The sequence below is a fragment of the Aspergillus glaucus genome (genome assembly GCF_001890805.1).
Source record: "Aspergillus glaucus CBS 516.65 unplaced genomic scaffold ASPGLscaffold_21, whole genome shotgun sequence".
NCBI lineage: Eukaryota > Fungi > Ascomycota > Eurotiomycetes > Eurotiales > Aspergillaceae > Aspergillus > Aspergillus glaucus.
Genome location: NW_019170473.1, coordinates 35,202 through 59,074, shown reverse-complemented (window position 1 = coordinate 59,074; position 23,873 = coordinate 35,202). Strand labels below are relative to the sequence as shown.

General features: G+C 51.9%; 8 protein-coding genes across 8 annotated transcripts; 6 read left to right on the top strand and 2 right to left on the bottom strand.

Moving 5' to 3' along the window:
* The first annotated feature begins 52 nt into the window (after nt 1-52).
* On the top strand, nt 53-4,725 carry ASPGLDRAFT_60559 (WD repeat protein). The gene is made up of 7 exons (XM_022548442.1): nt 53-206; nt 267-455; nt 552-2,828; nt 2,880-3,323; nt 3,377-3,623; nt 3,672-3,922; nt 3,988-4,725. The coding sequence occupies exons 1-7, from the start codon at nt 126-128 to the stop codon at nt 4,546-4,548; spliced, it is 4,050 nt and encodes a 1,349-aa protein (XP_022397551.1). The 5' UTR covers nt 53-125; the 3' UTR covers nt 4,549-4,725.
* Nucleotides 4,726-5,133: 408 nt separating this feature from the next.
* On the bottom strand, nt 5,134-8,137 carry ASPGLDRAFT_133423 (uncharacterized protein; the record flags this gene model as incomplete). Its single annotated transcript, XM_022541209.1, has 8 exons — nt 5,134-6,270; nt 6,318-6,423; nt 6,481-6,560; nt 6,620-6,996; nt 7,062-7,702; nt 7,767-7,852; nt 7,938-8,030; nt 8,102-8,137. The coding sequence occupies 8 exons, from the start codon at nt 8,135-8,137 to the stop codon at nt 5,134-5,136; spliced, it is 2,556 nt and encodes an 851-aa protein (XP_022397550.1).
* A 333-nt stretch (nt 8,138-8,470) lies between these two features.
* ASPGLDRAFT_38469 (putative cell division protein kinase (Ctk1)) lies at nt 8,471-9,858 on the top strand (the record flags this gene model as incomplete). Its single annotated transcript, XM_022544951.1, has 5 exons — nt 8,471-8,529; nt 8,587-8,689; nt 8,738-9,556; nt 9,613-9,768; nt 9,820-9,858. The coding sequence occupies 5 exons, from the start codon at nt 8,471-8,473 to the stop codon at nt 9,856-9,858; spliced, it is 1,176 nt and encodes a 391-aa protein (XP_022397549.1).
* Nucleotides 9,859-11,300: 1,442 nt separating this feature from the next.
* On the top strand, nt 11,301-13,790 carry ASPGLDRAFT_50805 (SH3 domain protein). Its single transcript, XM_022547388.1, has one exon. It carries the CDS (start codon nt 11,492-11,494, stop codon nt 13,382-13,384), a length of 1,893 nt encoding a protein of 630 aa, XP_022397548.1. The 5' UTR covers nt 11,301-11,491; the 3' UTR covers nt 13,385-13,790.
* Nucleotides 13,791-14,285: 495 nt separating this feature from the next.
* ASPGLDRAFT_133636 (MFS transporter) lies at nt 14,286-15,827 on the top strand (the record flags this gene model as incomplete). Its single annotated transcript, XM_022541229.1, has 2 exons — nt 14,286-14,597; nt 14,652-15,827. 2 exons carry the CDS (start codon nt 14,286-14,288, stop codon nt 15,825-15,827), a joined length of 1,488 nt encoding a protein of 495 aa, XP_022397547.1.
* Nucleotides 15,828-16,099: 272 nt separating this feature from the next.
* Nucleotides 16,100-17,335, top strand: ASPGLDRAFT_133413 (bZIP transcription factor; the record flags this gene model as incomplete). Its single annotated transcript, XM_022541208.1, has 2 exons — nt 16,100-16,282; nt 16,334-17,335. 2 exons carry the CDS (start codon nt 16,100-16,102, stop codon nt 17,333-17,335), a joined length of 1,185 nt encoding a protein of 394 aa, XP_022397546.1.
* A 100-nt stretch (nt 17,336-17,435) lies between these two features.
* Nucleotides 17,436-19,786, bottom strand: ASPGLDRAFT_133530 (OPT family oligopeptide transporter; the record flags this gene model as incomplete). The annotated part of the gene is made up of 2 exons (XM_022541219.1): nt 17,436-19,007; nt 19,058-19,786. The coding sequence occupies 2 exons, from the start codon at nt 19,784-19,786 to the stop codon at nt 17,436-17,438; spliced, it is 2,301 nt and encodes a 766-aa protein (XP_022397545.1).
* Nucleotides 19,787-20,938: 1,152 nt separating this feature from the next.
* On the top strand, nt 20,939-21,631 carry ASPGLDRAFT_38464 (uncharacterized protein; the record flags this gene model as incomplete). The annotated part of the gene is made up of 2 exons (XM_022544950.1): nt 20,939-20,953; nt 21,011-21,631. The coding sequence occupies 2 exons, from the start codon at nt 20,939-20,941 to the stop codon at nt 21,629-21,631; spliced, it is 636 nt and encodes a 211-aa protein (XP_022397544.1).
* Nucleotides 21,632-23,873: the final 2,242 nt, after the last annotated feature.

The following is a 23,873-nucleotide window of genomic DNA, read 5'->3' as shown; positions in this document are numbered from 1 at the left end:
GCTAGTCACTTACTATTTACTACTTACATTCATAATTTAACGCATTATAACTATTTACACTACCTGCAATGCTCCTCCCCTCTCCCTGAGCGCACGCAGCTCCATTCACCACGACCACCACCTCTATGCGAGCGGTTCTGCCGGGAAGACCCCCAGCGAAGCTCCAGTCGTTCAGCACCGCGCTGTGGGACGGTCTTCGCATTGTTGTATGTTACTTCTTTGCAATCCTTGAAAAAGAACGTCAGCTAATACAATACCGGTGTTAGGCCTACATCTCCGGCCATGCACTGGTGATCCTCGGCGGTCCGCAGAAGCTCCTCCAGACGGTTTACGTTGACGACACCGAGACACTCGAGGCGGTTACTATTGATGAGACTTCGGGGAAGATCGCGGTTTCTGGAGGACCGGATGTTTTTATTTATCAGCCGTATGGGATACAACATGAGGCATTGAAGGTGTGTTTTTGTCACCGAGAGCGCGTCGCAGCTGCTGGCGCATGAGTCCCCGAGGGAGGTACGGAGACAGGGTACTGATGGACGTATACACTACAGTGGTCGCTCGCCCATACATTCCGCTGCGAAAAAGACGACGAGACAATCCGAACGCTGTCATGGGGCTCTCCCGACGAGCTCCTCCTCGGAAACTCACACCTCACCCTCTGGTTCCTAAACGACACCCCGCGACTCGTCTGGAAACAGAAACTCGCCAGTCCCGTGAAACTCGCGCAGTTCTCCCCCGACGCGACGTTAGTGGTTACAACGGGTGTCTACGATCGAATCGTCAAGGTATGGCGACGACTTGCCTTTGGCGCGGACGATGCCCGCTTCGACGTCTTTTACCTCGCGCACCCGTCGATCGTTACGGGGATACACTGGCGCAAACCATATCATCGGGAACAGTCGATGGAGAATGTTCTATATACTTTGTGTGCGGATAAGAAGATTAGAGTGTGGACTGCGACGGAGGATGTTGCCTCGTCGGCGCTGCGGCTATGGACGCAGATCGATATGGAGGCTTCTGTTCAACCGAGAGATACGAACGATGCGAGGGCGATGCGACGATACGGGTTCGTGTTGGATAGTCGGGACTTTTGCGTGGCTACGGAACGGGCTGTCCAGAGGGGTACAGGGAACAAGGGGAACCATGCGTTGGAGCACATTATCGAAGTTGCCAACAAGTTTCCGGAGATCTGCGTTGTGATTGATGGTCAGGGTCATATGTCTGCTTGGGCATTGGAGGATGTGGGTTCCAAGACTCCTCCCGAATCGAAGGCCTTTAATATCTTGCACGTGGAGGGCCTGAACTTCTCGTTCATGTCAGGCGTTTCTGCGGAAGAAGACTATACCCAGCTTTGTGCGTTCCAGAGTGAAACATCTGTTGATTCTGTCAGTATCCTTGCGCATCACTTCGACGGGAGGATTGAGTGGTTTGACTCCCCAGTCGACGTCCTGTTCGACCCAGCGCCGCGCATAAACCGTATCTCCCGTGAAGGATCCTGGAGTGGACATGATGGACCGGTCAAGAAAATTGTCCGCAGTGCGGTTGGAGATACTCTTGTTTCACGGACGAATGACAGCCATGCCTTGGTTTGGAAGCAAAGACGGCGAGGCTCGGGCTCGACGCTCATCCGACAGAGCTCGCTCTTTTCGGAGGAGCACATTCATCGCAGTTGTATAATCAGGAATGGTGATTATCTGGTTAATCTTCACCACAACGCTATTTCTCTGTGGGATGTTCGGTCGTTCTACGCTGAGCAGCTCCAAGTCGAGAGGTTTGACCTCTCGAGCAAGCCGCTTTGCGTCCTTCATATTCCTACTGCAGAAAGGGACGCTGGGATCACCTATGTAGCGACTATTGGGACCGATATGAACGGCATTGCGTGGGAAATCCGTCTCCCGACTGGGGAAAGCCAAACGAATGGCAACGGTTACACTCAGCAATGCCATTTACGGCAGTTCTGCACATTCAGCCTCGATCCCAAGGAGGACATCTTTTATATATTACCCGTGGACCCTGCCGGGCAAGAAGCCAAGATGCCTGGATCCTTGGACGTCTTTTCTCCTGATATAGCACTTTCATATACCAAAACAGGAACCATCCGGACCTGGACTGCCAAGGTCGACAGGGAAAACAGCCAGATAGACTGGCTATTAACATCAACGGTGGAAACAGGCATCAATAACCCCTCATTTGCCAGCGGAAGTTCCATCAGAAAAGCCGCGCTTGTGGACGAGGGCCGCACTCGCCTGACAATATGGGACACAAGCGCCGCTCAATTGGAATATGAAGAGAACTTCTCCCAACAAGACATCATCCGTGATCTCGACTGGACATCTACACCGGACATGCAGTCAATCTTAGCCGTTGGCTTCCCTCACAAAGTCATTCTACTATCTCAACTCCGCTACGATTACCTCGACGCTCGTCCCTCCTGGACACAAGTCCGAGAGATCTGGATTCGAGACCTCACTCCCCACCCAATTGGTGACTCCTGCTGGCTCAGCAACGGGAACCTCGTCATCGGTGCCGGGAATCAGCTTTTCGTCTACGATAAGGAAGTGGATGTCGGTGATCGTCTTGTCTCTGAGCTCCGGATTCCATCACATGGCTCGTCGTATGTGGATATGTTTGAGGTCGTGAGTCGGTTGAATGGGCCGTTGCCTGTTTTTCATCCTCAGTTCCTGGCGCAGTGTATCCTTGGTGGGAAGATGAATCTGGTTCATAAGATCTTGACGACGCTTCATCGGAAACTTAAATTTTATACGGAGGGGGATCATATTGATAGCTTTTTGGAGATGCCGTTGGAGGACTTTTATGTGGATCAAGATGTAAGTCGCATCTTCCATAATCCACTCGAACATGCAGCTAATACAGAACAGGCACCACAAAAAGCATCCTCAAAAGAACTACACTCCTCCCTCGCAAATTTCACCCTCGAAGATGAACCATCCGTCATCGACGAAAACGCCGCCGCAACCCTCAACGAGACACTATCCCGAATCGCCCTCCCACAACTCTCGAGCCAAGAACAATTCCGCCTCGTCAATACAATCGAATGCGTAGCAACTGTTGAGAAGCAACGACGCTCAATGGACGATAATGCCGCCCGCTATCTACTTTTCTTCCGGCAGCATATGCTCCGCAAAGCGCAGGGTGTTGCGAATAGCGATACGGTTTCGTGGAGAGAGATTGTATGGGCTTTCCATAGCGAGAGTCATGATATTCTGTCTGATCTTGTGTCGAGACAGTTTAATAGTAAGATGACGTGGGCTTCGGCTAGGGAGAGTGGGATATTTATGTGGTTGTCTGATCCGAATGCTATAGTAAGTAACGCCTTTGGCTCTTACTATACATAACAGTTGTTAATAATGTACAGCGAGCCCAACTCGAAATCGTCGCCCGAAACGAATACACAAAAACAGAAGAAAAGAACCCCATCGACTGCTCCCTCTACTACCTCGCCCTCCGAAAAAAGAACATCCTCCAAGGCCTCTGGCGCATGGCAAGTTGGAACCGCGAACAAGGCGCTACACAACGACTCCTCGCGAACGACTTCCGAGAAGCACGCTGGAAGACATCAGCGCTCAAGAACGCATACGCGTTACTTGGAAGGCGGAGATTTGGTTTGCCTCCTTTCCCCCAAGAACCTTGAATGTAGCTGACATCTGCAGAATACGCCGCGGCATGGTTCATTCTCGCAGACCATCTACGTGACGCAGCACATGTCTGTATAAACCAGATCGGCGACCTTCAGCTTGCGATTGCTATCACGCGAGCGTATGAAAGTGATGATGGACCGGTGTTGAAGGAAATCCTGGAACAAAGGGTCCTACCCGAATCTGCGTCCGACGGTAATCGCTGGATGGCATCATGGGCATTCTGGATGCTAGGCCGTCGCGACATGGCCGTTCGTTCTTTGATCGTAAGCACCCTCCTACCTCCCCTCCAACCATGCAAACCCATCCCTAACAAAACGAAACGAAACAGTCCCCCATCGAATCCCTCCTGACCCCACCCCCCTCCTCAACCTCCCCATCCCCATCTCCCCAAACCACAACAATCCCCCTCCACGCAAAATCCTACCTAACCAACGATCCTGCCCTAATCCTCCTCTACACATACCTCCGCGCCAAAACCCTACAAACCCTCCGCGGCGCCTCGCAAATCCCCCCTCTCACAGAATGGACCTTCATCCTTCGCACAGCCCGTCTATACGACCGTATGGGCTGCGATCTGCTTGCGCTTGGTCTTATCAGGCACTGGGAGTTTTTGAGGGGGTTGCCGGAGCCGAAGAAGGTTAGGGATTTGGAGGAGGTTTTGGGCGAGGGTGGGGTTGATTTTAGGGGGATGTTGAGGAGGAGGAGTAGTTTGATTGTTGCGGATTTGCCTGTTCCTGTTTCTGGGACTGTGTCTGGTGAGGGCGAGGGGCAGGGTGAGAAGAAGGTTGGGGATGAGAAGAAGAAGGCGGAGGAGAAGAAGCCGAAGCCGCCGCCTACGACTTTTACGGAGCCGGATGCGAATTCGTTGTTGGATAGTTTTGGGTTTTGATTGTGCGTTGTGTGTACTTGTATATTTGCATGTTGGCGCTGTGGGTTTTCTTTGCTTTTGGTTCTTTCATCAACGTCAACTATGCGACGGTCCCAATATATATTACTTTGAAACGAGTTTCTATTTCCAATAGAGTATAAGAATAGCCTATATTAGATAGAAGTATATTGACGACTCATACTGCAGTATGTATGAGGTATTCAGGCAAAATAAACAGACTTGGGATATTTACAACACTTCAAAAATCACAAAAACACTATCCTGTCCTGTCCTGTATCCTGGCGCCAGGGCAGAGACTCAAGAATTACGATAATAGAAAAAAGAGAAGGGAGGGAATAGTAGCGAACGTCGGCAGTTGAATAAGAAACATGTTCAGGGCCAGGAGAGAAACAAATGAAAGGGAAACAATTTGCACAAGAATGGAGAATAGACAATGGTCGGAGAATAGAGAAAGGAAAACAATATGGGGATATAAACAAGTTGTTAACAATATTAGCCTAGTGGCTGTTGGCTTTGACATAAACAAGTAGGACCAAGGATATGCGAATGTCCATGAGGTAAGTCGCAATCGACTTTCAAGGCAGCTCACGACGACACATACTTTCCTGCCACCAGCTTGCGAGCTGTGGGAACCTCATCCCAGGTAACAGCAGGCTGGGGTTCCGCGTCCTCGTCAGCAAAAGGATCATCCTCCTTGGCTTCCACATTGTCCGAAGCAGCGCTGATACCCAGTCTCCCGCCGGCATCAGCCGTGCGGACGTCAAACTTGGCCTCGACTTTACCCTGCTTAGGCCAGCTGCTGGATGTGGAGAATCGAACCAAGAATTTACCGTCTGCTCCAGTCCTGACCTCCAGCTCTGGGATCTTCCAGGTAACTGCAGATTGCTTGCGACGGAACGTGGCTCCTTGGTTGGGATACATGACGGCGTTTGTGGCGTGGGCCACTTCACGGGTCTCCTCGGGAGTTGTGTCGAGGTTCACCGTTAGAAGGAGGTTCTTGACAATGACCGAATCCACGGGCGTGGAAGAGGCGAATGCTGGGTTCACAGAATAGAATAGGATCACGCTTGCTTGGAACTCCTCAATGTTCCAGGCAGGCTTGAAGATAATAGGGCAATATGCCGAGGAATTGGATGGGTCCGTATGGATTTGGTACTTGAAACCCACCGTTGGTGACGAACGAGAAATGCTTGGAAGCGCAATGTTGTACTCGCCCCGCTTCTCCTCCGTCTGTACCGTGTCCCTCTGTTCAGTAACGAAATGAGGATTTGCTGCGACCTTCTCCAAGACTTGGAAGTTATTCAGGCGAACTCGGATGCTGTTCAAGGTTGTTTCAGGTTGCTGGTTGTAAGCCAAGGCGAGCTCTCCAACAACGAAGGATTTGGTCACTGCCCCCTCAGAGAACCATGCGCTAACAGTCTCAATGATGGACGCATTAAGACCAGGCTCGTGCAAGTCCTGGTGTACTGGGGGTCCAGTCACGGTGTGGCCTGAGCGAATAGAAGTAGTATCGGACATGGCGTGGTCCTCTGTAGCATTACTAGGGGAAGTCATGTGTCTCGCCGACAACGTCGGGGATGTTGGAATAGGGGCATTGAAACCCGCGGGAAGGGAGGATTCCTGGCCCGGTACAGGCGCGTTTGGAACGAAGACTGTGTTCCGGACGTCGCGACGACCACGGATGGTGCCTGCATTACGCCTGACACCTGAATGCTGAGCACGCTGCAGGAGTCAGCAATGTACGACCGTATTGAGTTCATACAACCCACCATCCTAAGAGTATTGGCCATATCATCCATCGCCTGTTTTGCCTGACTTTCATCTTCGAAGATTGGCTGCTCTCGGATCGTTAGGTTCATGCCTTGCTCTTCCAGACTGTATCATTTTAAGTTAGCGTACGTTGTAAACACAGCTAAGAATGGATGGGAATACCTGGCTGCTTCCCTCTGAGCTCGCGTGATCTCGTCAATACTCTGCGGTCGTTCCATGAAGCCTTCCGAGTCCACACGTGTCTAGTTGACCAGTTAGTTTAGTTTTTGAACCTCTTCAGCTTCATGTGTGCCCGGCGTACCTCATTGGTGAAGATCCCTGCACCCAAAGATGGTGCAATTTGCGCCTCTGGGGGTGCTGCACCATTTGTAGCAATGGCGCCAGGCTGAGGCTCTGTACTAGGTGGCGTCACTACTCCAAGGACTTCACGGTCATGGGACTCGCGTGCAGGTTCACCGAAGCTATCCTGACCAGTGCCCGGGCGGTCTGCACCAGGAGGCGGTGATTCGGGTATCTGCATTTCACGCGAGTCTCCACGCTTGAACGAGGCAAACGGACTGCGGTTCTTCTTGTCTGAAAAAAAGGAGCCCCCCACAGGTTGTGCGATACTCTTCCTTCTGCTGTTCATAACGGTACCGAGTCGCTTCAGACCACCTAGAGGGTGCCGCGGTTCGGGTACTATGGGAAAAGCAAAATGAGCCTCCGTTCAATACTAACTTAAAAGGACATGTTTGATGTCTTACCAGGAGGTGCAACTTTAGGAGTAGGAGCCGGTGCCTCCGAGTGCTGACTTGCACCATCATCGTGAATAGGAGGCGGGGCTGCAGCGGGCGTTGGCGTAGCGCTAGGAGACATTTCCTGCCTTCTAGCAACCACAGGCCTTCCTCCGTTGACCTTTGCCGCAAAGGTTTTAATCTCATCGGCAGTTTCGACGTTGAGAAGGGCGTTCAGACAACTCTCAGCCACCTCGCGACAACGCTCGACCTGATCCGTCTCGTGTGTTCCGAGCTGGGTGAGAACATCCCGGAGATGATTTAGTCGACCCTCATCGACAGCCTGCAACTGTTCGAATACAAACGGGGCCCTCGACTGCCATTGCTGGGTGACCTCCTCAGCCGCATGAATCGCACTAGCCAATTTATCCGCCCCTTTTGGGCCCTTCTCCTTAGCCTTCTCCAACTTTTTCTGGGCTGTTTCCATGTTCTTCGCCAATCCTGCTAGATCGCTTTGGACGACAGGCATCGATGCCAAATCGCGATTTTTATTGCCATAGTCTCTCAGTGGACGCTCAACATCCTCATCGATCTTCTGCGCGAGGGTCTCGTGCGACGCAGCGACCGCTTCAGTCGAGTTGATAATGCGCTGCCAGGGCAACTGGAATATCCTGTTTTACGCAAGCACCATCAGTATCATCGGTAGACACATATTCCAGCGACGTTCCGGCCTACCCGAGCGCAGCACCATTTTCCAGCTGCGGCCGACTCGCAAGTTTTCGCAAACCCTGGGCATATGCTTCCTCCACTCGTCGTCGTTCCTGTCGCCAGAATTGAACCCGTTAGTTCCGATCGTTCTCGAGTCGTTTAAATCGGGTATGGCGGAGCCAAGACAAAGAAGCGCACCTGAAGCCAATCCGCGACGTCTGTGTTGACCTTGGTAATTAGACGAACGCGATCATTGAGCACGGCAGTCGCTTGGCTGGGCTGCAAAGAGGCCTGGAAGTAGAGAGACAAAAGAGACATGGTCAGTCATTGAATGAAGTGTAAAAGGGACTTGGGGGCCATACCAGCAAGGCTGGATACTCCTGCCGTGAAAGCTCCATAATCACTGCTCATAGGTAATTGATGCAGGCAGAACAAACCACGATGCGCATAATACAGGAGCAATTAACAATAACAATAAACACAGCGATGAACCGGCATCAACAAGCGACCCCGAAAGAGAAAGCGAGAGAAAGAGAGACTTGGGAGATGATGACGACGGCGGAGGTGCTGGCCGGAACAACGCGTGATCCCGGCGCTAGGCCGCATTGGGCAGATGAGCTTACCTGACAGTGTCATGTCACCTGACTGCCAAAGGGGATGCAAGTGTGCTTGTTTGATTCAGGTATCCTCGTATTGGATCTGAGGGTTGATTACTGATTCATCACTAAAGAATGGCTGACTGGAAAAAGGCTTTGGGCTTCACGGACCGACTGACGGCTATCCAGTCCCTGTAAGTCAGCGGTGACCGAAGCTACATTGATATCGAGTAACTGCTAAGGTGTTCTAGTACTACTGCGTATCAGCGGGCCTCGTCCTCAGCAGCATTTGTGGAGGCTCAGTCTCAGGCCAAGAGGTTTGAAAGCGAAGCCTATGCGCAAGCCACGTCCAAGGTCCGTTCGGCTTTACCCCGAGTCCAGTCACTTGCTGATTAGATATAGGAAGACTATGACCGGATGTGTCAGGAAGCCATCGATGCTGCTGAAGCCAAAGAATCGGTAGCACCTATTATAAGTAGCCCGCATCAACAGGAGGAGGAACCATGGGAAGGTGGTCAGACGATCGGCCATTACAAATCCTGTTTTCCTCATTTCGATGGACTGCATTCGACCATCTATAAATCTAAACGGGAGGATGGGACCCTGGTGGCGGTGAAAGTGACCATGCCTCATATGTTGACGGCGCCTCACGACGCTGAGCGCGAAGTCCGACTGTTGCGAGCAGCTGCTAGCCCGCATGTGATTACTCTTTTGGAGACATTCAATTTCGAAGGAGGACGACTCATTTTAGTGTTCCCTTTCATGAAACATGACTTTGAGCAGCTGCTTCGTCGTGACATGCTAACGGCATCGCAAATCCGGTCTCATCTACGCGACATGTTCAGTGCATTGGCATACCTCCACGAACTGGGGATTATCCATCGTGATATCAAACCATCCAACATATTGCTGGACTCTCCCGATGGACCGGCACGTCTGGCAGATTTTGGCATTGCGTGGAAGGAAGATGACAAAGGTTCTGAGCCTGATGATAAGAAAATCACCGACGTAGGCACCACATGCTATCGAGCCCCGGAAATTTTGTTTGGTTTCAAGGGGTATGGAATTGCTCTCGATTTGTGGGCGGCAGGCTGTGTTGTTGCAGAGGCTGTGGCTGTAGGCCACAAGCAACTGTTTGACTCGGGGCCTGTGGGAAGCGACTTGTCTCTTATTCAGTCCATTTTTGTGACTCTTGGAACTCCAGACGAGGAGGTTTGGCCGGTATGTATACCTGACTCGTGTGAGAATCCCATAGTATGTTTATTGACAGCCAATAGGAAACACGGATATTGCCGGATTGGAGTAAGATTGAATTTTATAAATATTCCGGCAGTTCATGGGACGATATCCTTAGGGGCGCTTCTTCCAACGGCCGGGATCTGGTGAGCAAATTGATAAGGTATGAAAGCAGCCAGAGATATTCGGCCGCAGAGGTACGTGGGCCCACTCTATGTCCGATTAAGACACACCCTGACATTTTGTAGGCGCTAGCGCATCCTTATTTCTCATCCTCGTCCTCGTAGGCATGGGAACCGCGAAAGTAGGAATACGGCTGGTTATACGCTCGGTCCGATGTCGATAAAAGTTTAAAAGCGCACATCTGCAGTCCGTCATCCGAGATTAAATGATAAAATAGAATCAGACTCAAGAGGTTCACAAAAACAGCCGACATTGAGGAAAGCGGATTCTGTATCCACTCTTGTCCCCGGCGTTTCAGGCCGCTTAGCTTCTTCGGACCCCTGGATTGTGACCACATCCCGCACCAAGTCATGACTGAGGCTTGAAATCAGTGACCCTGACTCGATTCGCATTCCTTGAACATGCCTCTCATCGTGTACAGAGTACTTCCACTTGTGCTTAAAAAAAAATACCGGAGTATTTGATGGTGGTTAGACGACAATTCCGCGCCGTCTGACATTTCAATGATCAACCGGCCAATGCGCAATTGCCAACGGCCAACTGATACGCACTAAGATATGGACCCGACAGCCTGATGCAGGACATCGCAATTTTAAGGACGTTGGCATCTTATCCCTATGTGGTTTTCTCTCCGTCCCTGTCGGTGCATAACATTATGCCTCCTTGTGATGAAATGAGCGCAAACCCTTTTTCTGCGGTATTTGACCAATCGCATCTGCCCTACGGCACATCTCCGGGGACGAGACTTTCCGACAGAGCCCGTGCTGTGCTGGGGACAATGCGAGGACCCCCCCCGGAGGACCCCCCACGAGCTGGCCCATGCGGTGGAAATGGGTCTCTGGTCGATGCGAAGTTGCCGACCTGTCTGGAAATATAATGTTCTCGTCTCAAGCCTCTCAATGGACTCTGAAGTAGTTCTTCCAAACAACTAGTAAATGACCAAAAAGGAGTCAAAAATAGAAAAAGGAGTTCGTTCCAGTCGCTGGTATTTCCTGGTAAGTTTGGTATGTTATGTTACCGTACCATGGATTGATAGTGGTGCCATACATTACCGTCATGATACCAGGAACGATACAATAAAGGCCAATCAGAATGTGAAATGTCTACATGGACGAGGAGCCCCACTGTACACTTAGCCATATCAGGCTAGTGATCTAGTATTAAATACAGTTTAATGCCAGCCCTGATTGGCCAACCCCGTCTCATTTCCCAAACAAGCGACAGTCAGTCCTTCATTCCAGTCCTTCTCTCTCTCTCCCCTTCTTTTCTCTCTCTTCTCTCCCATTCCCTCGCTTCCTACTATCGTCGTTCTTTTCTCTCTCCCTCGGGAGTTCCACCGTGTGGCTTTCTCTCTTTACTTTCGTTCCCTGATTTTGTCATTCTTTGCGCGGCCTGGAAGCTCGTTGTCCTTCTTTCAGTCGACTGGCTCGACGAGCGACCTCCGATATACTGCCAGATAGTCCCTCTGGTAGTGTCCATTCTTTTATTCTCACACTCTTTCTGACGCGCCGGTGTCCCTGTGCCTGGCAAGGAACGCGCTTTTTCGAAAAAAAAAAAAAAAAAAAGAAAAGAAAAGAAAAGAAAAGAAAAGAAGGCGAGAAAAGAACCAGAACTCTACGGAAACTCTACAATCCTCTTATTCTTTACGAACCCTATCGTTACTTTAACCATCAGCTTATATCATTGGTCTTTGTCGCCTAACCTGACTACACTGATCTAGAGTCATCGACAGTCACCATGGGTCATAGACATTCGCATCGAGACCACCTGGGAAAGCGCAACCCTGACAGCGGCGATGGAGGTATCCATGTGGTGTATGTGACAATGCCGGCCGATTTCGAAGGCGAGGTTGGGGGGTATCAGACAGACGGCCAATCGACTACGACGCAACGACTGATGGGCGTTGGACCGGCGGTTCAGGCTACGCGAACCTCGTCTTCAGAGCAGACGACGCAGATGGAGGAGGCAAAGACGGAAACTACTCAGCAGGAGACGCATATGACCAACAAGCAGGCTACGAAGACAGAACAGACTGCTACCCAGACCTTGGCCACCGACACGGGCAATGCGCAGACGCAGACGACTCTTTCAACTGCTATTTCGGAGGGTACGAAGACGGCTGCTACGAACGTCAATAACAACAACCAAATCGCAGCTGCAACTGCTGGCTCTTCGTCTTCCGAGCAATCATCTGCTTCGCCATCCACGTCTGCGGAACCTAACTCTAGCGCTATTTCTGGTGGTGCAAAGGCAGGAATCGCAATTGGTGTTATTGCCGCGGTTGGCTTGATCGCAGGGTTGATCTTCCTGTTCATGCGCAAGAAGAAGAAGGCTGAGCAACAGCAGGAAGCTGAGGATGAAAAGGTGTTTGGCAACCACGGTGCATTCCCGCCAGTTTCCCCACGGACGCCAGAATCAGAACAGCCCCGGACCCCAGCGGAACCTCCCCAACTGGAAGTCCGACCCATCACTCAGTTTGCTCCATTTGGTGGACACAGTGACGTTTTGACAGCTGTAACCGCCGCTGGTGCTGCCGCAGGGGCCAATGCCGTTGCTTCGCGTGGTAACCAGCCGCCTCCTGACACGCCGCTTACGAGTACCACTACTGGGCCCAGAGACCCATTTAGCGATCCAGTGAACCCCTTCCAGATCCGCAATGAGCCCCCATCTCCAGACGGTACAGCAAGTTTGCACAGTCTGTCCGTCAAATCGATTCCCGAAGCACCCGAAACTGTACCTGATGCCACTGAAGCTCCTGGTCCTGCTGTTGCTACCGCTGCTGGAGGAGCTGTCGCCGCTACTGGTGTTGCTGCTGCCACTGATAACAAGAGCGAAAAGGAATTACCCGCTCCGCCAATGGCTGAAAATGCCGAAAGATCAGCACCGCCCGCCCCAGACACTGCGTCCGCGAATGCTGGTCGACCTCTCACCCCTCCTGAAGCCAATCCTTCGTCCAATGCGCCCACTGCGGCTCCTGTTGTCGCACCCGCTCCTGGTCCATTGAATGTCCATCGTGTGCAAATGGATTTCGGTCCTTCGATGGATGATGAATTGGGACTCCGCGTTGGTCAACTTGTTCGATTGCTTCATGAATATGATGATGGCTGGGCTCTCTGTGTCCGACTCGACCGTTCTCAGCAGGGTGTGGCTCCTCGATCCTGTCTCTCTGCTCATCCGGTCAAGCCTCGTCCTCGTCCCCCTCCTGGTGGTCCTCCCGGTCCTCGCGGCCCTCCAGTTATGGGTCCCAACGGCCGTGTCATGCCTAGCCAGTCTCCCCGGTTCTATCCTCAAGATGGTCGACCAGGATCGCCTGCGCGCCCCATGTCGCCCGCTCGTTCGATGTCCCCGGCACACCCTCCTCCTGCTGGACCTCCTCCACCACTCCCATACCCGCAGCGCCCCATGTCGCCAGGACAGTTTTCGGCTCCACGATCGATGCCGCAGAGGTCCATGAGCCCGGGACCATACGGACCCCCAGGCCTTCAGCGCCCCCAAATGCCTGTCAACCAGCGACAGCGAAGCAATAGTGCTAGCAATGCGGTTGGACCAGGCCCACGAGCAGGCGCGGAGCCGAGTCCCCTGTCAGCCCCATTGACCAGCTCTCCGTCGGGAACTCAGAATGTCCTTTAATGCGAGGATCCACACAAGTCCATTCCTGAAAATCCACAACTACGTCCATAATGACAATCGTTATACCCGTTCGCTCATTTCCAGCGATTTAATCTCTTTTTACTCCATTTCTTTTCTGATGGGACGATTGATGCTTAATGCCGCTGGACGGAACGTGTCTTATGGCCATTCCAAGCGTGTGACGAGTGTTCGCTGCTGTCTTTCATCTTTTTCACTTCTTATATTTTCTATTTGTGATGCTTTATTTACTCTCGCTTGTATGTTGCGCTCCATGTTGAGGCGAACTTGTAGCTCTGTGAATACCCATGTAAGATACTATACATGTTAAAGAGTGTCTTTTCCACTATGTACGCTGTCTCTCATATTTGACTGTTCAGCTCCGAATAAAGTTTATTCACTATGTCCCAGTTCCACTGTGCAGACTCGGATAGTTCTATCCCGACCATCTTGGCTATAGATCTTAGCTCAAGCATAGATAATCGCTGACTGTAGGGCTGACTATTCCCAATGCGGCAATCGGTCCCAATCCAGCGCTGACACAGCGGTTCCACCTCCGCTGACATCGCACACCTTGATTGGCTCTGCTATGCTCCTATTGCGGACCACTGAATCAGCGGTCGGTTCGGTAAGTGCAAACATCAATGGAGATGATAGTCTGTCCGGAGTCATCTGAACGCTTATTCTGCCTCCAACCGTGAAAATGTGCGGCACAAGGATCATCAGAGCGTTATGCTCAGCTTACGCCTCTTTTATGCACCTTTGACACGCATTACTATGCATTATCTGGATTATCGGGTCCGGAATAGAGCGATTAGAATCCTTATTTATACTCAGCGCCATCCGTTGACTTTTGAGTACTCATTCCTCTCATTCTCATTCTCTGACAATCCTTGCTAACGAAATGCAAGACCCCGAGAAACAACCACAGCCATCAGAGACAGCCTCGTCCACCCCAGACAAACCTCTCTTCCCAGAAACAGATCTCTCCCGCGACATCGTGGGCTGGGACGGCCAAGACGACCCTGCGAATCCGCAGAACTTCTCGCCAACGAAGAAATGGAGTCTGTTGGCGCTAATCAGTTCGGTGACGCTGATCTCGCCGCTCGCGTCAAGCATGTTCTCGCCAGCGGTGGGTTATATGGCGGCGGACTTTGGGGAGAGTGATCAGACGTTGTTGGCTTTTAGTGTTAGTATCTTTTTGCTGGGGTATACGGTAGGTTCCCTCTTTCAACTTTGCTTACAATGACGGTGCTAATATAGGTGACAGTTCGGTCCACTACTCCTCGCCCCCCTTAGTGAAATCTATGGTCGTCGAATCGTGCTTAGCGGTGCCAATTGGTTCTTCGTCGCTTGGCAGATCGGATGCGCCTTGGCCCCGAATCTCCCTTCCCTGATCGTATTCCGATTCCTTGCTGGTATGGGAGGTGTTGGGTGTCTTACTCTCGGAGCGGGTGTCATTGCGGACCTGTTCCCAGTTGAGAAGCGCGGAATGGCAACGTCTATCTGGGCTATGGGACCGCTTATTGGGCCTGTTGTTGGACCGATCTGTGGTGGCTTCATTGGCGAAGAAATTGGATGGAGATGGGTGTTCTGGATTTTGTTGATTGCCGGTGCGGTGCTGTCTTTTGGCATCGAGTGTCTCAACCGCGAGACCTACGCCCCGGTCCTTCTACGCTGGAAAACAGCCAAACTAGCCAAAGAAACCGGCCGCACAGATCTACGCAGCGCCTACGAAGCTGACAAAGAACCTGCCTCCCTCCCCAACGTCCTCCGCCAGGGCATGCGCCGCCCCGTCCTCCTTTTCTTCAAATCCCCAATCGTCTTCCTCCTCTCCACCTACATGGCCTTCATCTACGGCCTCCTCTACCTCTTCTTCACAACGATCTCCTCCGTCTTCCAAGAGAACTACGGCTTCTCCACGGGCCTCTCGGGCCTCGCCTACCTAGGCATCGGAGTCGGCTTCATGACGGGCCTCGCCGCCGTCGCAATCACAAACGACAAAGTCGTCATGTCCCTAACCGCCCGCAACAACAACAAATACCAGCCCGAATTCCGCCTCCCCGCAATGATCATCTTCGCCTGCATCCTCCCCATCAGTTTCTTCTGGTACGGCTGGACAGCCGATAAACACGTGCACTGGATCGTGCCCATCATTGGCATGTTCCCGTTTGGCGTCGGTATGATGGGCATCTACATGCCTATCCAGATGTATATTATCGATTGTTACCCGACGCATGCGGCGTCTGGGAATGCGACGTTGACGGCGACGAGGTCGTTGCTTGGGGCGCTTTTGCCGTTGGCGGGGCCGAAGATGTTTGAGAGTTTGGGGTTGGGGTGGGGGAATTCGATGCTGGGGTTTATTGCGTTGGCGTTTTTGCCAGCACCTATTATTTTTAATCGGTATGGGCAGAGGATTAGGGAGAAGTTTCCGCTTAATCTGTGAGGGCCTCACGGAGGTGTTTTCTTTGTATGATGTAATGTGCAAAAGTATAGACTTGATATAGCATGTAATAGACTAATGATATAATTCTTCCTACTATACCAAGTTCACCTACAGTAACCCTTTACACCTGTATACTCCGAATCTGTATACAAACCAACCACAGCGCCACACTTCCCCAGACCGCCCTTATTCTCTCAGTCGAAAACATAGCCCACCAGACCGCCTTCCCTTCTTCCTCCATCCTCCGCATCGCCAGACCCCCAGACACAAACATGTCCAACCGTCCCAATGCCGGCCCCAACCTCACCTCCTCCGAGAAAAAGCGTCTCCGGGACCGAAAAGCGCAGAAGACACTGAGAGAGAAACGCGACGCACATGTGAAATCCCTGGAAGACCGGGTTGCGTTTTGTGAGCGGCACCATGGACATTCGCCCGCACCTGCGTATGGGAATGGGGTAGAGTGGACGCCATCGCCATCGCAATCGCACAAACTCTCTCAGACGGAGACGCAGCAGTTACTTGCGACGGTGGAGAACTTGAGGAGGGAGAATGAGCGGTTGCGCGTGCGGCAGGAGGGGTTGAGGGGGATAGTTGCGGAGTGGGAGGTTGAGGATGCTGCGCAGGGTAAACATCATGACACCGGATTGGCGCTGAACGGGCAGAGTGGGAGTAATGATACCATAACGTCGTTTGGATACACCATGGCTTCAGATCCAGCATCCGCAACTGCCTCTCCATCGACCTCCCCTCTCGCGTCAACTGGCCATGACCGATACACGACCGATACCAAAACACCCACATCTACACCCCTCCAAAGCGCCGAACCCATCCCCCCAGACTTCGCCTGGTCCAAAACCCCCATAAACGAATACGGCCACAACCTCTTCTACTTCCCCGCAACCTGCCCCTGGCTCTCCAACCCGCACCTCATCGCCCCCTGTCCCCCCTACCCATCACCATTAGACCTCCTCCACGGCACCCGCCGGAACTATCTCGCGGGCCAAATCCACCAACTCATCCGGCGGCGCGCGTTTCGGGATTCTGAATGTTTGGCGTTGGGTTGGTTGGCGTATTTGTTTAGTAAATGGCGCGCGACGCCGAGTCCGGAGACTTTTGCTAGGCTTGCGCCGTTTCAGAGGCCTGTCGCGATACAGTTACAAAAGGGCCATCCAGCATCGCTGGATTTAATGCCGTGGCCACAACTCCGCACCAATTTAATAAAGAACTGGACGAAGTTCGATTTTGTGGAATTCGCGGGGTACGCGTCGTGCTGTATCAAGGTGCGGTGGCCGTGGGGCGAGGATGTACTTGAGAGGGACGAGGAGGATAGGTTTCAGGTAAGACGGGAGTTTATGGAGGTGTTTACGAGGGAGAGTGGGTGGGGGTTGACGACGGAGTTTATTCAGAGGTATCCGGAGTTTGTGGAGGGGATGGATGTTGAGAATGTGAGGTTTCGGTTTGAGTTGCCGGATTTGGAGACGTTGTCTTTTCGGAAGAGTGAGCTTTGAGGTTGATGTACATGTCTTCTGTACTGTGTAACTTAATATGTCTTTATAATGACATGATACCCTATTTACCAGACACTATGTATGTATGTATATTAAATGCCTACAAATGAGGAACACCACCACTCGCCAACAGCAAATTAACAATACTAATAATCCCCTCTCCCAGAATCAACCCCGACGCCAAAACCACCACCGTCGACGACACAGCATCCGCCTCCTCAGCCGTCTGTTCCGCAGACCGTCCATCAATATGAGGCGGTCCAAGCAACATCGACGGATGATGTCCATGACCAGATCCAGGAACATCGCGGCCGGTGGTAGCAGCATACGTGGGAGGTTCAAATTCGAACTCCCGGTCTTTGGCTTTGTTGGTGCTTGCGTGTTTCCGCGCCCACCACCAGGCGATTAGGCCGCCGATTGCTCGTGCGAGGGTGAAGGAGGGTTCGTTGAACATTCCCACTGCGACGGCGATGCCGCCGGGGATCCAGGCGCGCCATGGAGCGCTGGAGCCGTGTTGGCCGTTGTTTGCGATGGGTGATGCGCCGACGATGCGGAGGATGGTTATGGCGATGAAGGCAATACCAGCGAGGATGGATGCTTGCCATGCCATAGGGGGTAGGCCCTGGCCTGTCACGAGACGAGCGGTCATGACCCAGGTGTAGGCCGTTGGGGTTTGGAACATCGGGCCTGGGACCTCGTAGACGCTCACGTACATCTTGTACACGGCGGTTGAGAGGACTGCGCCGATTAGACTGCCGATCATTTGGCCGTAGAATTGTGCCTTGGGGCTTGCGCCGAGGAGGTGGCCTGTTTTTAGGTCTTGCATCATGTCTCCGGCTTGGAGGGCGCCGGACTCGGATACCGCACCGGCGAGGAGGTTGGTTACTAGCGCAGTGCGGCGGGAGAACTGCCCGGTGGGTGTTGCGAGGGAGAAGATCACCTGGGTTAATTTGCTAATCCCAGATACAGGATTGAGGTCTGTCTCCCCCAAAGCGCGGACTCCCATGATCGACAACAGCACGGCAAGCAGAGTGGCGAGACTGGATAGCATCGGGGACATGACATCGCCAAAGACAAAGTGCATGCAGATTACATTCAGGATGAGCGTCAACGGCAGCAAGATGACCACAGTCCGCGTGGAGATAAGTTGAGATGGCGGCATATCTCCGTCGGCTTGATGGTCGATTGGAGGACTCTGATGAGACACAGGGGTCGACACCTCTGTGATAGGGCTCAGTGCAGCATAACTGATATGAGAACGATGCTGAGGTTTGTCTGGCTTCACAAACAAATGTCCAAAGCGACTGGTGAGTATTCTAGCCTTGATCTGGGGCGCACGTGCCACCAGAGGCTTCAGCACCAGCCATCCCAAGCTGACAATGGAATCAGCAAGCATGATGGCCAAAGAGATCCACACGATCCATCCTTTGCTCCCTGTTTGCCAATCACCTACAGGCCCTGTAGCCCAGCCACGCGACCTTGCCAGCGGAGATAGGATACCCCAACCGAGCACCGCTCCAAAGAGCATGTGCATGCAAGTAGACGGTCCCATGATGATTCCTTGTCCAATATATGCCGGGGATGGGTTCAGCGTCCAGCGCCAGTTCTGAGCAAGGAAGAGACCAAGAATTGGAATATCACGGACTTGAGGTACAAAGTAGGAAAAGAGAGTCTGCTGCCGTTAGCATGGAACTCATTCTCGTAGATGGAAACAAGACTCACGTAAACACCGGAGAACGCGAAGGCGCCAACCAACAAACGCATCTTTGACCTCCAATCCTTACCATCGTCTCCATCGTGGTCTTTTCTTAATAGAGAGCCACTCTCCTCAGATTCATGCGGCGCGGCAAGAATCTCATCCTCCTCTTCATCTCGCTGGACTTCAGCAGAATGCCTAGCCCGTGTCTTTGCCTTCCTATCGCTCTGTCCACTCCGATGCAGGACCCTAAGCATCAATGCCGACGCAGTTCCACTAGGAAACTTCAACTTCTCCCTCACAATCACCTCTTTCCTCAATGGAACCGCAAAGACCACACCGAACAGGCAAACCCCGAGACTCCAAAGGACCAATTTCCCGAAACCTAGTTTCAAAGGACCGCCCTCTCCCTCACCACCATCTCCAGCAGGACCATCGGGTCCATCTTTCAGGAGAAACTCCAAGGCCGGGATAACACCCACGAAACCGCACCCCAATGGCATTGTTCCCACCGCCCCCGCCACAGTCTGGATAAGGACGTTCTCGATCGGCGTGAAGGGGTACGACAGGTATTTCGATAAGACCTTGAAAACCGAAAATCCAATCAGAGCCGAAGGCATAGCCATTGTACTAATCCATCCCGTCTGTAGACCAAAGTAGGTATTCGAGAACGTAATCAAGGCTCCGATGATGATTCCGGCGATAAGAGATCGGGGCGTGAAGCTTCGCGCGGTGGATCGGGTATAGCGTTCCATTTCGATATCCGCATCGATGTCTTCGTAGTAGCGTTCGTATCCGTCTTCTCTGACGCTGTGGGGTGTTCTGGGTGGTGCCCTGGACGACGATGGACTGTGGCCCATCGGCCGCGAAGGACTCGCATCGGCCGCCATGTTGAGGGTCTGGTAAATCATCCGATTAGAGACGAGCCATCCATCACTGTGCTTTCAATAGCACTTTGTCAATCCTTTTGATTGATAACGATTCGACCAGTCAGCGAGTTCAGAGCTTTAAGGATGGAGGAGAACTCGAGCTGAATCGAGGCAGCTGAGTGCACGTGATTGTCAGTGATAAGATAAGCAATGATGTCAGCCATTTGTCTCCTTTTGTCTTTTCTTTCTTCCAACAGGTACGTTCTTTAGGCATTGACGAACTACTATCTAATGAGTGTTGCTGACTTATGCAGTAGATGCTATTACAGATAGCCTAGCTGGATCGCATTGGTACCTGGCTAGGACTGTGCCTTCCATATGTCCATAATACATCCGCAAGGGACAGGCCTGTATACCAAGCCTTGCGACAGAGTCTTGTACATTGCTGCAATGATTGAGTGCTACAAAGTTGTATGGAGTGGGGGAGGTCATTCTTTCTCTTCTATGGTGGCCACTGTACAGCGGCAAGATTCAGTGAGACAACCGGCTGAGAACCCAGACCTCTACAGGGGTAACTACTAGGGGTATCTGATTGAATTTATCGTCTTGATCACGGCAAGACATCGATCAGTCTCTGGGAGAGTATTATTATGATACACCACAGAATACAGAATACTTAGCAGTGTTTCATTGCGTCCCCAGCTCCTAACATCACCTGGAATGCACGGCGGTTATGTTGGGACACTGGAATGTGGGTGGTGCTACTTTTCACTGGAGATTCAAGAAGCTTCCGATGATACAATATAGTACCTGCATTCCTTTAATCGGTATGTCCCATAACTCATGAAGTTTGTGCATAGTGTTTGATGCGCTTGAAGGAGGTCATGAGAGAGATATAAGCTCGTGAACTTCCGGCCATAGCTTCCATCAAATCAAGTGTACACAAAATACGAAAAATACATCATTTCCTTTCAAGCCTTGTTTATATCTGAAGTCATTGTTGATCAGTTGACACGAGTGCTGGCACTCATCCACACCATGAACTTGCAAACCGTACGCCCCCAACCCTCCCCAAAGACACAACCCAAGATAACTAACCCCAACTACTAGATCACCCTCCTCCTCTTCTACCTAACACCCATCACCGCCATAAGCTCCGCCCGCGTCTGGACACACTTCTACCCCAACTGCCCCGGCGAGCCCTACACAGACCTAGAATCCTACGAACACCACGACCAAATAAGCCACGAATTCGACATCCAAGCAGGAGCCTGCCAAGGAATCTCCGTGCAAGCTCTCCAAGACCACCGCCTGAAATATGTCGACCACGTGTCCGTCGATGCAGAGCTCTTCTGGACAGAGCCCTTCGACCAGTGCAACATCACCGTCCATGAGATTCCGCACTGTATGGATCCGCCATTGATTCGGAAGGAGATTCATAATCGGGTGGGGGTGAGTGAGTGCAAGGAGAGGCGGTTCGCGCCGTTTAATGAGGTTTGGGTGAGGTTGGAGTGTGGGGAGGTTGGGGGGAGGCATCCTTTTGCGGAGTACTTGAGGCCGCCGCCGCATGTGCAGGGGCACGGGCAGGGTCATGGGCCGTTGAGGAATGTGACGATGGGGAGGGTTGGGAGTGTTGGTGGGGTGTCGCATTCGCGGCCGTTGGAGAAGCCGAAGAAGAGGTGGTCGAAGGTGAATTTGCCGGAGCCGGTTGGGCGGAAGTGGGAGAGTTGAGTTCCTGGGTATATACTACTGCTTGACGCAGTGATATGATGGTTTTATGTATATTAGATATGATGACTTGTTACGGATGCGATGTTCATGATTGTTTGACTTCAAACAGATATACGCTGATAGCTTGGATGGAAAATAGCATGACCGTAAAATAGGATATCCAAATTTCTCATGATACACACGCTGACATCTCATCACAGTATACAGTCTGTAGGATTCAGTTATGGTAGAAATTGTAAAGTAGCAAGAAAAACATAGCACGAGCAGCAGGTGCTGGGGAATCATGATACAAAAGGAATATGAACCAAAAGATCCCAAATATCAAAAGTCACGAAGTATAAATGACCAAGCAATCAGGAAAAAGCAGATGAAGACAAAGGAAATGAGAAAGTGAGCATTATTTATAACCTTCCAGCCCTTGTAGTCTTATCATAGAAATCCAATGTCATCGCCGCGAGGAAGCAAGGAATATCCTTCCTTTCCTCAACCCAGAACTTGATGAGCGGCTTAATCTCCATGGCGAAGAGACTATTAGGACCACCCGAGATCTTCATCGTCCCGTTCTCTCCGTCGAAGATAATCGAGTTCTCCTCACCACTGCCCATACTTCCAGGTCCGCTGGAGTCCGATGCCCCTGTGTCACCGTGTCGGTACGCAGGCGAGAGATGGAACATGGACGTAACGCGTACCCGCCCGTTGGGCAGGAAATCCAGCTTATAGCCCAGCAGAGAGGCAACTGCTTCGCGGAACTCGGACGACTTGGCCGTCCAGATTTCTTTCAGACGACGCATGCGTTTCTCCTTGTCGGCTACTGAGCGTTCCATGTCTTGGATGTCGAGTTTCATGCTTTCGAGGGTGGTCGCAGGGACGACTTTGACATTGAAAGAATTGCCGCGGACCTGGGCGAGGAGATCGCGATTTTCGGCTTTGAGGGTGGTGAGGGTGGAGAGCTTGATGTTCTCAGCCTGTGCAGTGGGGTTATCGCGGAATTCGAGGACTCGGGTGCGAGATTTGGCCTGAAGGTGTTTGAGGTGGGATTTGGCGGCTTTGAGCTCTTGATGGAGGAGCTTGGCGCCTTGTTCGGACTTGGATAGCGATTCTTGCAGGCTCCTGTTCTTGCGGGATAGCACGGAAAGACGCTCGTTTTCTGCGTCACTCTCAGCGGGCGAAAGAGGCCGTTTGACTCCCCGGGGCTGCGATTCCTCTGGCCGAGGAGCTTCCTGCTTAGAAAGCTCTTCATGAGCCTTTTGCAGTTCTCCTCGATACTCGTCAATGATCTTCTCCAGGTGTGCAATTTGCTCCGACTTCTGTTCGTCGAATCGGTTCTCCTCGTTCATCGTAATCTCTTCCGTGTCGAAAGTCTTCAACTGCTCACGAAGATATTCGATCTCCTTGACGGCAAGGGCGCGCTGCCGTTCGAGTCTTGCCTTGAGCCGACTGTCTGCCATGGAGTTTCCGGCGCCACCGGCAGATTGAACCTTGGCCAGTTCTTGTCGCAAGTTTGTCTTTTCCGTTTCAAGCGCTGTGATCATTTCATCCTTCTCCAAGAATTGTGCCTCGATAGTTCCCAACTTGTCCACAAAGGTCGCTTTCTCGATGCGCTCTTGCAGCAAAGCCTTCACAACCGCGTCCGGAGAGTCCAATTCGGCTGGCTCGTCATTGTCCTGTAGCAGGCTGGTCCACGACTTCCGTTCATCTTCCAGCATCTGCTTCTGGATCTGAACGGTACCCAGTTCCGACTCAACTTCCTTCATCAGCTGAAGTTGGTTTTCCAGCGACTTCCTTTGTTCCTCCACAACCTCAACATTCTTTTGTATCTTGCGTAGATGCCGTAACTCCGCCGTTTGTTCCCGATTTGTAGTTTCGAGGTTCCTGATATGGTTGACTTGATCGGAAAGTTCTCTTTTGAGAACGGCCAGTGTCTCCGCATCGCTCCCCTCCGCTTTAAGATGGATGTTCTCCGTTTCCAGCTCTGCGACATTGGCCTCCTGTTCAGATAGCCGCCCTTGGGCTCCATGGAGATCATGTTTCACGCTTTCGACTTCAGATTGGAGGGCCTCGATGGTTTGTTGGAGGGATGAACGGACGGCTTCTAATTCGTTGATTTGGTATTTGTACTGTCGTTCCTGGTCTGATTGTTGTGCCTGAGCGTCGCTGATCTCTTCCTGCAGGTTTTGATTTTGATCTTGAGCGGTTCTCAATTTCCGTTCGAGTCCGACTTTCTCGTTGAGCGCGTTGTCCT

Coding starts and splice junctions, on each gene's coding strand:
- ASPGLDRAFT_50805 (XM_022547388.1), top strand. CDS start 11,492: ATGGGTCATAGACATTCGCATCGAGACCACCTGGGAAAGCGCAACCCT.
- ASPGLDRAFT_60559 (XM_022548442.1), top strand. CDS start 126: ATGCGAGCGGTTCTGCCGGGAAGACCCCCAGCGAAGCTCCAGTCGTTC. Junction 456..551: donor TACAACATGAGGCATTGAAG/GTGTGTTTTTGT, acceptor TATACACTACAG/TGGTCGCTCGCCCATACATT. Junction 2,829..2,879: donor ACTTTTATGTGGATCAAGAT/GTAAGTCGCATC, acceptor AATACAGAACAG/GCACCACAAAAAGCATCCTC.